Source organism: Synchiropus splendidus, chromosome 16, assembly GCF_027744825.2.
Source record: "Synchiropus splendidus isolate RoL2022-P1 chromosome 16, RoL_Sspl_1.0, whole genome shotgun sequence".
Lineage (NCBI taxonomy): Eukaryota > Metazoa > Chordata > Actinopteri > Syngnathiformes > Callionymidae > Synchiropus > Synchiropus splendidus.
In genome coordinates, this window is record NC_071349.1 from 18,567,128 (window position 1) to 18,578,669 (window position 11,542).

Consider the following 11,542-nt stretch of genomic DNA (forward strand, 5'->3'; position numbering starts at 1 on the left):
TCCTATACTGTTCCTATAAATCCTATCCTACAATACTTTTAGACACCACGGAGTCAATATAACCTTAAAATAACCGAGAAAAACAACTGAAAATGCTAAGGAAAGCTTGCCTGCTTTGCCGCCATGACTCAAAACATATGACGTCACATCCGCTAACTCGGAATCACTTTTCATTACATTTGAAGATAAAATTCAGGGGGCGAGCAAAAGAAACGAATGTAAATATCTTAAAATGATAATCAAAATAAAATCGCTGTAAACTAAAAACATCTATATAGCCACACAAAAACGTCGAAAAGACTCGACTTCCGTTCAGGTCTTTGGCTCCGAGTCAACGCTCAGAAATGACCATGAAGCTGACAGGACTCACGTCTATGTTTATTTGAGGAAAACCTCGACAGCCACTTGACTCTTGATGCAAGTTTGATCACTTTTTATTGCACGATTCACCAGACATGAAATCCTGCAGCAAAAGTGTTTCAGCACTGCATGATAAAGACAACCAACCGCATCATCATCGTCTATTTACAATAGATGCATCACTATGAGCACTTATACAGTATGTACATATTAGTCTGGTTTACTAGGACAGTAGTTACATGACGAAGCTAAGCGCCGCAGGCTCTACGTGATACAACAGTGCTTGAAAATAACTCCACTACATTCGCTCACCGTAAGTCAAAGTTAGGATAAAGATTGTTAAACGGAAATATACTCTCAGGACTCGCTGTTCCACTGAGAATCTTCTGATGTGTCGATATCGGATCTGAAAAATAATAAGGGATCTCAAACTTGAGCTGCCGGTAAAGATTTGATAAAAAAAAACAAACAAAAAATGCAACAAACCGGTGTTTATGGAACAAAACCTGTCAACACAAATTATAATTTAACTTTGTCCTGAACGTCATGCACACTTGCTTCACAAGACTGATGATTAAAACAGAAGACATCCTGAAAGTCAAAAATTGGCACTGTGAGATTAGCGATGTGCAGTGATTCACGTTGTCATCTTGGAGCAAGGATTTTTTTTTTTTTTAAACAGCCGAGTCTCATTTGGTCTTCTGACCCTCATAAGGGTCGACAGTCACACCTCATGCTTCTGCTGTCTTCCTCTTGGAGTTCTTAGTTTTGGGCTCTCTCGGCTTCTTGGATGCTTTGGGAGCACGGCTGCTGCTGCTGCTGCTGGCCACCTGTGTGTCGACCTCAGCCGCCTGATTCGGCTTCTCTGCTACCTCCATCTCCTCATGCTCTTGGCAGCACAACTGTCCAGTCGCCGTCCAGGGATGCAGCGCCCCCTCCTGGTGAATCTTACAGAAGGAGTTGGGGCACAGCTGGCAAAAGGCCTCGGAGTTTTTCCCGCAGACGTCACAGTGATGCCACGGACAGTCCCAGCGGCCTGCGCACAAGAGGTGGAGGGGGGGATATTTGAGACCCGGTCTGAGGCCACGCGCAGCAGGATCTGAGTGCCTCTTACCAAAGGGCCTCTTGGACAGGTTAAGGCAGGACAGATGATATGCTTTGGTGCAGGTCTTTTTGCCGCAGATAACCAGCTGCCCTCCGTCGCCGCAGCGGAAACACTCGTCGTCTGACTTCTTCCCTTCCGCTCGCCGCCTCTTCAGCTTGCGCTTGCCTCGCTTCCCTTTGGGCTCGGCTGCTTGGCCATTCTGGAGACAACAGACAGAAGAGACACGAACCTGAAGCTCAAAAAGTTGCTTTACTTCACTTTCATTCAGGACAAATTTAAGAAGTGGAAATGATGCAAAACAGACCAGAGAAAACAGAGCCATTGACTTTTATCACTACTGAGGAATGGACATGTGACCATCGCCAACAAAAGTGTGGCAAAGCTCAGCGTTTGGAAAAACCCATGCAGACCAAGGTTATTACAGTGACTTGTAAATCGTTTTCGTGAACTGAACTAACAACAAAAATGGAAGTTTTTCCTAAAACAATGAAACTGCATTGACTGTTTCCAAAACTGATCAAAACAAAGTAAAATTATTGTTCGTTTTCGTCTTTACTTATATCATAAAGAAGCACTTGGTTTTTGGCTGGGCTGGTTTTACGACAGCTGTCGACCAGGTGCGGCACGTCGGGTCTGTGACACCACTTGTGTCGGCGACTGGACGACGCTGACAAGCGCGATGATGGTTGTGGTCGGGCAAAAGCCTCATCTTGCCAAACTTAATGCTTTTGGTGACATAGTGTCTTTTGTTGACTTTTTATTACTATTTTTGTGACCTATTTCAATCTTCAAGCTTGTTCCAACACCACACATTGAAGGAAAAACTACAAACTAGAACTAATAAAAACAAAGCATTTTCAAATTTCAAATTAAAAATAAGACAAAAATTCATAACTAAATAAAAACAAAAACTCATGAAAATTCCTTCAAATAGCCTCGATACAGACGGGTGAAAAGAGGATCCCAGTCCCATAGAAATGTAGTCGACGATGAGAATATGGCCACTGAACATCTCAACATATTTAGAACTGAAACGTTCGATGGATGGTTCAAGTCTATGGAAGCGGAGCCACTTCTGTTGACCCAAATGCTCACGTCTATTTTCCGATGACGTCGGCTGTAAATGGGTCGATAAAGTCAGACGAACTATGATGTTATGATGCAGACCTCACATACATACATCTGGCATGTGATGAGAAGTGATGAAGTGATGAGACGCAGCTTGACAACTGACCTTTGGACGATCGCCAAGAAACCCACTGCAGTTTGGGGCGCCGCACCTGCAGACCGTCTTCTCATTGCCCAGACAGTCCAGGTTGTAGTTGAAGGTCAGCTCAGTACCTGAAGTTTCCAGTTGATAGTTATATAACAATGATACCACAAGACCTTGTCAACATACTGGAAGAACGAGTGTCACCTGCTGGGATGTCGCACACAGCGAACAGCCCGACCCGCGTGTCTCCGTTGACCGTCCACTTTTGTGTCTCGCAGTTGGGCTGACAGCTGTGATTCATGAAGCGGGAGAAGTTTCCTTTGGGGCCGGCGTCGATAATTCGATCCTTAAAACATCAGAGGATCATTTGGAACCATGAGCTGCCTCGAGACTTGATCTCAGCTTGTAGTATTGACTACTGTAACGTCACGCTGGACTTGAGCGAGACATTCCCAACGCAATACCAGGACTTTCATGTAGCTCCCAGTGAGAATGGCGCTACTGGTGACTCAGCACGCCGCCACACTGCAGAGCGGCTTCAGGCGGAGAACCAACCTTATCGATGGTGAGCATGTAGAAGTCTGTGATGTTGTTCTCGTGCGCGTGTTTGATCCTGGCTCTGCATTCGTCCTCGTCGATCAGCTCGCCGATGTACTCGTTCACAAACTCCCCCTGGTGCAGGACGTGCCACATTAACTAGCGTTTCTCTCAACTAGGACGCGGCCGGCGGCTGCCTCCTCACCTTCTTGATGTCCCGCAGCGAGATCAAGCCCCAGCCCTTCCCGGGAGTCTTGATGATTTTGGTCTCCGGGTAGAGGCGCTTGGTGAAGTCCTGGTTGCAGCAGCGCTCGCCGCTGGGACAGACCTGAGGGTGACACTCGTACAGCAGCATGCGGTTCAAGCACTCGGACTCGAACCCGCATGGCCGCTCGTCCGAGGGCTTGCAGTTACACTTGGGAATCTCGGAAACGTCGGCCGTGTAGACCTGAACTCTTCCCACTGGCTTGTTGACCTGCGGGGGGGGAGTGACACACACACACACACAAGGTGTTCAAGCCTCCAACATGCGCCTCCGGGATTTGCACACTCACCTTGATGAACTTGTACGGAGGAGGTTTCCTGTTGTTCGCCTGTGCCTCCTTGGCTTCCCTCTTCATTTTGATATCACTGAATCGAGCTTCAGCTTCCAACAGGGCTGGAAATGAACCTCAGAATCAGTGTGCTTGGACCTCATCAAACAAAAGCAGGAGACTTGTACCGTTCTTGAAGACTTTCCAAATCCCGGACCTCTGGTACTTGCTGCCCCGGTCGCCCTCCATGTACGGAAACACTCGCCCCTGGTGAGTCCAGAAATAATCTTTGGAACCGAAGAAAAAGACCGGGAACTCGCCGATTTCGTGCCGAAGATGCTGAATGTTGGTGGGGACGGTCCTGGGGTGATGGATCTCGGCAGGCCACCACCTCAACATGGAAACGCTTTTAATCTCGGCTCCAAAGGTCGAAGAGAATCCTAACTCCTGCGACGTTTTCTTACCGATACTTCCCCAATTTAACCCAAATGATGTCATGGTATTTGGGTTTCTTTCCGGCCCGGCAGTCGTTGCAGAACCAGCTCCCGTCGGGCATGGCGATGTTCAAGCAGTCGGGATGGAAGGCAGCTGGGCAAGACTCGCAGCAGAGCAGCTGGCCCCCTGGAGGGAGAAGCAAACAGCCACTTCAGTTCCAGCTACTCTCGAGTGATCTGTGTTTCTTCTCCTCAAAACTACAACAACTTTATGGCGAGCGAACCTTTGGAGCAGACAAAGCACCAGCTGACGTTGACATGACTGTGGTGGCTGTAGCCCTTTTTGGCATTGAAGTGGTTTGTGCAGATGATGGCGCTGTTTGTGATCAGCTCACTGCCTGCTGCCACACACAAGTCGCCCACATGGTAAGCCACAGGACAGCGGAGGCAACGCATCAACCTCCCTGCAAGAGACCACGGACCAACAACATCACTTGATTTTCAATTTCCAACTAAATTGTACGACGATGTGAAGTAAAAATAAAATCATTTTCCTCCACCGCGCCTCGAAAACAAACAAACAGAAATAAACTTGCAGCAAAACACTTGGTGGGAAATGTGTGGGGTCGACAGATTGAGCAGCAAAATAAAGCACATGGCCCTATGTACGACCAACCTTCCCTGTCTCACATCCAGACTCAAAGACCTGAAACTCCTCTTAAAGAATGTCCAGTTCAACCCGACTGGGACTGAGTTAGGGACTCTGGAAGCCTCCTCACCCTTGTGGGACTTGTGCTTGGCATGGGAGCTGAAGTGGCAGCTCAGGCAAGTGTGGAGCGGACAACGGAAGCCCTTGTTGTCGAAGACCGTGAGCGGACTGAGGCCAACGCAGCTCTCGTGATAGAACTTTCCGCAGTGAGCGACGTGGCAGCGCCGCACCTCGCCTTCAGACTGCTTACAGGTGAAACAGGAGTGAACACCTGCGACACAGTAAAACACCATTATGACCGTTTCAGAAGGTGGCACTTCAAGCACTTCTCACCCGAGCGGCACTGCTCACACAGCAGCTTCTCTTCTGGTTTGAGGGACAAACCCAGGCAGCTGAGATGAAACATCCCGCTACACTGGCCTTCGCAGGGCAGCAAGCCCTCGCCGGGCTGCTCACACACCTGTTGGTTTCACACCATGTTTACTGAAGATCCTCCTTTAGAAGGGGGTGACTTCTATATTATATTTCACATACCTGGCAGACAAACTCTTTCCTCCGTTCACCCTTCTTTATCCCGTCCAAACTTTCACTGGGAGAATCCGGACGACCTTCGCTTCCAGAACCCTGCAGCAGAGGACATCAGTGAAGTCATGAAGCAAAACCAAGGGATCAAATTAAATTAAAAATAAAGCTCCGTCTCCAGAAGGGATGAAGGCATCTGTATTCAGTTTGTTCACTGATACTTTTTTCTTGCTAACATGCTAAGCCATTTGAACCATTCGAAAGTGTCAACCTCACATGTCCACAGCTCAAGTGGGCTGGATCTCAGGAAAAGCTGCGGTCAATTAAATTCAAAACAATGGGCTTGTTTTCTGCCATCAAAATACACCCATCAGTCTGTCACCATTTCAGTTGAGCTACCTGACATGGATCAGGTCACTCCACCTGAGTTCAGCAGAGGCCAAACTATCTAAACATGAGAGGTTATGTTTAGATAGTTTAACAGAGTTAACATTCAGAATTTAAACACGATGATCGCAGGCTGTTCTGAACTCTGAACACTGACGTCAACATCTTTCAGTTTGACTCACCTCAGCCTCCAAGCAAGGCGACGTCCGCTGTTTCTTCTCCTTAGAAGTTGTGACCTGACTCTCTCCATCCAGTTTCCTTTTTCTGCGATACTTTGGTTTCTCGCCTTCTTTATCATCTACGACGATCATTTTAGAACCAGGTCTGACTCGCTTGGAAATCTGCTTCTTACCAGTTGAGGACATTTTGGTGGTTTCATTTGTGCTCTTCCGCCGCCTCTGCTTCTTCTCGGTTCCCCTGGCAGTGGTGCTCTGCCACAGGTATTGGTAGAAGTTAATTCCAATTCCACATCAAATGTAACTCTTCAATAATGGGGGTGGGGGGGGGGAAAACACACCTGGTTTTTACTTGTTTTCCGTTTCTTGGGGGGCAGATCTTCTTTGTCACTCGTCTGGGGCCTTTTGATGCTCTTCTTACGCTCCTTCTTCACTAAAAAAATAAATAAAAAGATGGAGATTAAGCGAAACCGGTGTTTGCTTGAGCTGTTTAGGGAAAAGATACGTGGAGGCTGTGGCTCCTTTCATGACAGTAAGCATCAGTAAAAATAAGATGAACCTTTGGTTGTGGATTCTTCAGCCTCTGAAGCCAATTTCTTCCTTCTAACCGATTTAGTGGCTGCTTCAGCCTTCTTGGGTCGCGCCCTCTTCTTAGCAGGAACCACTGACTGACTCAGCAAATCTGATGCCGTGGAGTCTGGATCCTAAAAAGCAAAACCTCGTCATTCTACGTACGTTTAAATCGTTCCTTTCCATGTTGAGTAAAGCCATTTCAAACCTTGACGTCCTGCAGCTGTTTGAGTGACGCTTTCACCGGGTCTTTAGTCTTTTTTCGCGTCACTTTATTTACATGTGCTTTTCCACGTTTGACGACATGAGTCGTTGAAGTGCTGTCCTGGGCTCCTGCCACGGGTTCGCTGACGGATGCCGCCGACGCCGTTGACAATTCGGGGCTGATCCGTAATTCTGCTTGGTTTGTTGCATCGATTTTAACAAGCTTTTCCTGGATGTGTGGATTCAAATGAGGCCCGTCGTCGTCGTAAAGAAACTTGAAGTGTGCCATGCGCTCATCCAAAGACATGCTGATGGCCTCCTTTGCTTGGACGATGCCCATGTTCCACTGAGCCTGGAGTTTGCGAGGCACTGACGGTGCAGTCTGAACGGAGGAGGAAGGAAACATCTAGTTTGAGAAACAAGCCTGTATTGACTCAACAATGTGGCTACGATTTAGAGAAGAAGAAACGAACAGGATTACACAGGTCAATCAAAAGGCAGGAATGTTTGGCAACTGTATAGCGGGAGGAAGAGATCAGTGCGCAGTTTATAAAATGAAAAAGGCTAACATTTAATGACTAACCATCTATACACACACCCTTATACTACACTTAGTGATGCAGCATCTTTCATATTAAAACTTCTAGAACTTCCTTGGACCTCCTCTCTAAATCACTCAAGGCATCATGTGACATTGGTGGGCGTTAACTTAAAGCTTCAGTAGGAGCAGAGTGGCCCATATGAGTGGGCGACCAGTGCACTGATAACAGTATCAGTGGATATTGTCTTGTTGATAACAACTACACTTTCATGATGCAGGAGTTTGTTGACCTATTGTACGCTAAATAGAGAGGCACAGGAAGTGCAACATTATTGCTCTGTAACTCTTCATTCACTTCACTTTCAGAAATGAGATTTACCTTTTTGTGGACAACATGGTTCAGTGAGCGTTTATTGAGCAGGCTCAGCTCCTCATATTGGTTCTCGTCAGTAAAAGCCACAATGTTCTTCTCAAAAATGTAGCCTCTCTCGGGCGCGTCGCCGAAATACTGGACGTGGTAAAGGAGCCCCGACCTGCTCGTGGCAGCTGCAAAGACAGAGCGACTTCATTCAGCCAAGACTACAATCAAGTTTATTCTCCAAACAAATCATTTTTTTGAACGAGGAAGCTCCTGCAAAGCAAGTTTAAAAAGGCATACCTTTTTGTTTCTGTTTAATATGGTTGTCATGCTCCGGGTCTGTTGTCACAATGCAGGGCCACCACGGGTATCCGGAGACTTTGGTCCACACCACATCACCGACGGAAAACCGGATCATTAGGGGAGACACTTGTGTGGGCTCGTGGATGAGGCCAAGCTATTCAGGAGCAAAGAAAAAAACTTGCCATTTCATGATGATGCCATAGGTTTGCAGGGTTGTTTAAAGTTGTCTCAAAACTACAGAAACATATGTATCTTGTTGGTGAAAAACACACCTCATCAGCAGCGCCAGTGGTTTTCACAGTTAGTGTGCCATCCAGGGAGTCCATACAAATATCAGAGGAACTGATGCTCAGCTCAGGCTTGGGTCCGAGTGGTCGCCCTTTTTTCTTCTTCACATCCTCCCTCTGCTCAGGTACTGACTTTGGAGCCTCAAAAGCATCGGGCAAACTGGTTCCATTGGCACAGCACGGCTCAAACTGAGGCGCATTAACAACAAGAGGAATCGCGACCTTCAGTTCGCGTGTGTCGTGTTCGGTGCCGTTGATCTGATGGCTTCCGTTTGAGGCAACTTTAAGCATCGGAGCTTCGGGTGACACCAGCATGGGGATCGCATCCTGATCTCCATTCAGGACAAGAGAGGTGAGGTCTTTGAGTGTTTCATGGTTGTGGCTGGACATCTTCTGGAGGACTCCATCTTGTAGGGTTGCGGCAAGTTGGGCAGCAGCTTTGTCCATCAACAGCGAGGACTCACTGCTCATATCCACACGGCACTTCCGGAGCCCAAGAGAGTCGGGCGGCTGCTTCATGCCTATTGGGTTGACTGGTTCTGGCATTGAAGGCAGGGAGCTCCCCTTGCTGTCCATTCCAATAACCACCTCCAGGCTCAGTGAGCTGCGGGGGAAAGTAAACAAACAGTTAAAGCTGAAATGAAATGACGTGATCGTGCAGTTAAAAACATAGACGAGGCACGCTCCTTTAAAAGCACATTTCCCTCCACAAAATGGCTCTCCGTCCAGCTAGGCATGAAAACAAGACTCGGAGAAAAGTGCACCTGTTCGGGAAACCTCCATCTGATTTGGATTTGTTGAGAATATATTCTAACCTCAGGGTTCACGCGTCAATTTGGTCAAACTTGAGGCTAAAAATGTCATCTAAATAGTCGCAAACTAGGTCACGTATTCTTAAAGTGACGCGAAAACGATGAAAAATGTATGCAACAAAAGGTAAACATCTCACCAGAGAAGTTATTCAGTGCGTCTCCGGGACGGGTTAGCAGTTAGCTTGGACTTGTGGTTAGCACGGAGAAAGTGGTGGGCAGGCTGCAGGCTTTAACCGCATGCAGCGAATGTCCAATGGGAGAGGGTTCGAAGCCGCCGAACTCCTGCATCAGAGGCTGGAAAAGCCGCGGAAATGGCAGCAGCTGACAACGCAGGAGGAATGATAAGAACCGGAATTAATAGTAGCTCATTCATACCTGAAGCTTCATCGCGGCTCGTGCGTCAATGAGAGCGAAAGAGAGAGAAAAACAATAATAATCCACTGTAATCTGCGAGTGTACATTACAGTAACGAGGAGTTATGACCAGCGAGCGATGTCTGTCAAAGTATTAACGCCGGTCTGCGACGAACAACTTTGAAAAGTGCGGTGAGGGAAAGTGGGACCCGACTATGATCTGATCCAACAGCGTGACAATCCAATGGCTCCAGCTCACGGACAGACGCCGCACAGCCGCATCCCGAGGACTGGCATAGGCAGCCATTTCCCGGGGTCCAGCAAGTAGACAAAGCCTGAACGCTTGCTCACTCCGCGGATAACAAAAATGTTGCAACGTCTGAACAGGAACACCGAAGAAATGAAACCACGTCCTAGCGCCCGGGCACGCGTATACAGGCTGTTTCCCTGTACTTTAGATGATATATGCGATTTGCGGGCGCCATGACAGCTCGCTGCAACGATGCTAAGTGCGTTAGCCGATGCTAAGCCCAGCAGCTCATCTCTCGCTAAAATGGATGGCCGGCCCGATCAAGTGTACTTACGGACGCTGACGACGGGTAACATCCGCGGCGCTGACCAGAACGCGAGCGTGGGGCCTTGCTCCAGGCGCCTGCAGGGTTTCCGCTCGATGGTTAAAACGTAGAAATGTCGGAATTCATCCTCGAAAGCTAAGGATTTCATTCAGATCGAGGGAACCGCTTGCGGGGAACTCAAACTCAGAGGCCGACCAGCGCGAAAAATACTCACTTGTGATTGGCTGACAACCGAAGAGAGGACCCAACCGGTCCTTTCAAAAAGCAACAGGAGGAGGTAGCTGACCTCCGTGTGTCCCCTCCAGCCGGACATCGTGTTGCGGGAGCGATGTTGCTTCACTGTTTATGACTTCATATCGTTGATGTCGATGAGATGGTTATGGTCACTGTTAAAGGGCTGCTACTCGCTATGTTTCGAAGAGCAGGTTTCAACAATGATAAGCATCTTTTTATTGACTCATATGGTCTTCAAAGTTTCAGAAAAGCCAGGCCAATAATAAAGGTAAATAAAGCAATGTACAGGATTCGCCCATTCTTGCCCACAAAGCACTGAAATTCGTATAATTCGTACTTTCTAATATAACATCCATTTGCAGCACCTTGAGTTTCTCTGTGAATTAACTGTGAAATACAAAATCGTTATTTTGTTTCCCGCTATGAAACGAATCGTTTAGTGTAACATTTATGAATTATTATTGCAACAACTAGTCGACTGTTAAATTAGTCGTAAACGCGTTCATTAGTCGACCTGTTGTGATGAAGTCCTTCTCTTAGCTACGAAAGGAAACCTCAGTGCCAAGAGGAAACCAATGCACATCACATCAAACTAGGGTCATAGGTCAAGCTGGATTTGACTTATGACGCTCTCCATGAGGCTGCTCTAGTGAAAAAAAAAAAAAAAAAAAAAAAAATATATATATATATATATATATATATATATATATATATATATATATATATATATATATATGTTATATATGGTTTATGGTGTATTGGCAATGAAAATGTGTATTAAGTTTGATCATCAAATAGTGCTGGTGCTAATGATCATGTGACTAATATTGAAATACATCAGGATTTTCTCTTTTATATTTGGAAAATCAACTCATTCCCATTGCAGTCGTTGAACTATATACAGAAAAAGTACAAATCCACTTAACTCAAGTCAAAATAATAATAAGTACTGTAGTTATTTCTGCAAATTAAGCATGCGAACTGAAGGGGGCGCTCACTCAGGAGCTTCCTAAAACAAGACCTTCAGAATAAAAGCTTATAAGTAAATGACCTCAACATGCAGTCTTGTTTCGAATTTATTCTTTCTTTTATGATCTTGTGTGGTACATTTGGTAACTTAATTACACGATCAATGACCTATATATCCGCCGCCAAAGTGAAACAATTTGCTGTTAAATTGCTGTGCTAAGCGATCTCCTATCACTACACTGGTCTAGAAGGTAATAAATAGGTAAACATTTTTTCTGAGTGACTACCATACGTTTGGGTTTTAACGCTTTTACTCCCAACACAGACGTTTTCTTTCAAATTTAAGGCTTTTATTTTATA

At 46.4% G+C, this 11,542-nt stretch overlaps 1 protein-coding gene across 1 annotated transcript; it reads right to left on the reverse strand.

Moving 5' to 3' along the window:
• Window positions 1-406: 406 nt before the first annotated feature.
• Window positions 407-10,181, reverse strand: nsd2 (nuclear receptor binding SET domain protein 2). The gene is made up of 22 exons (XM_053845898.1): window positions 9,989-10,181; window positions 8,225-8,843; window positions 7,950-8,106; window positions 7,671-7,837; window positions 6,755-7,132; window positions 6,536-6,680; window positions 6,318-6,409; window positions 6,153-6,231; window positions 5,983-6,098; window positions 5,426-5,515; window positions 5,225-5,351; window positions 4,962-5,162; window positions 4,467-4,646; window positions 4,213-4,369; window positions 3,937-4,139; window positions 3,770-3,873; window positions 3,421-3,690; window positions 3,234-3,350; window positions 2,883-3,024; window positions 2,700-2,806; window positions 1,475-1,664; window positions 407-1,396 (listed from the first exon to the last, which is right to left on the reverse strand). The coding sequence occupies exons 2-22, from the start codon at window positions 8,813-8,815 to the stop codon at window positions 1,092-1,094; spliced, it is 3,918 nt and encodes a 1,305-aa protein (XP_053701873.1). The 5' UTR covers window positions 8,816-8,843; window positions 9,989-10,181; the 3' UTR covers window positions 407-1,091.
• Window positions 10,182-11,542: the final 1,361 nt, after the last annotated feature.

Bases quoted from the DNA above. Each gene is read 5' to 3' on its own strand.
- nsd2 (XM_053845898.1), bottom strand. From the start codon at position 8,815: ATGGACAGCAAGGGGAGCTCCCTGCCTTCAATGCCAGAACCAGTCAAC. The intron at 3,691-3,769 runs GTGAGTGTGCAA...CCCCCCCCGCAG, and splicing joins CTCCGTACAAGTTCATCAAG to GTCAACAAGCCAGTGGGAAG. The intron at 1,397-1,474 runs GTAAGAGGCACT...TCTTGTGCGCAG, and splicing joins CCTGTCCAAGAGGCCCTTTG to GCCGCTGGGACTGTCCGTGG.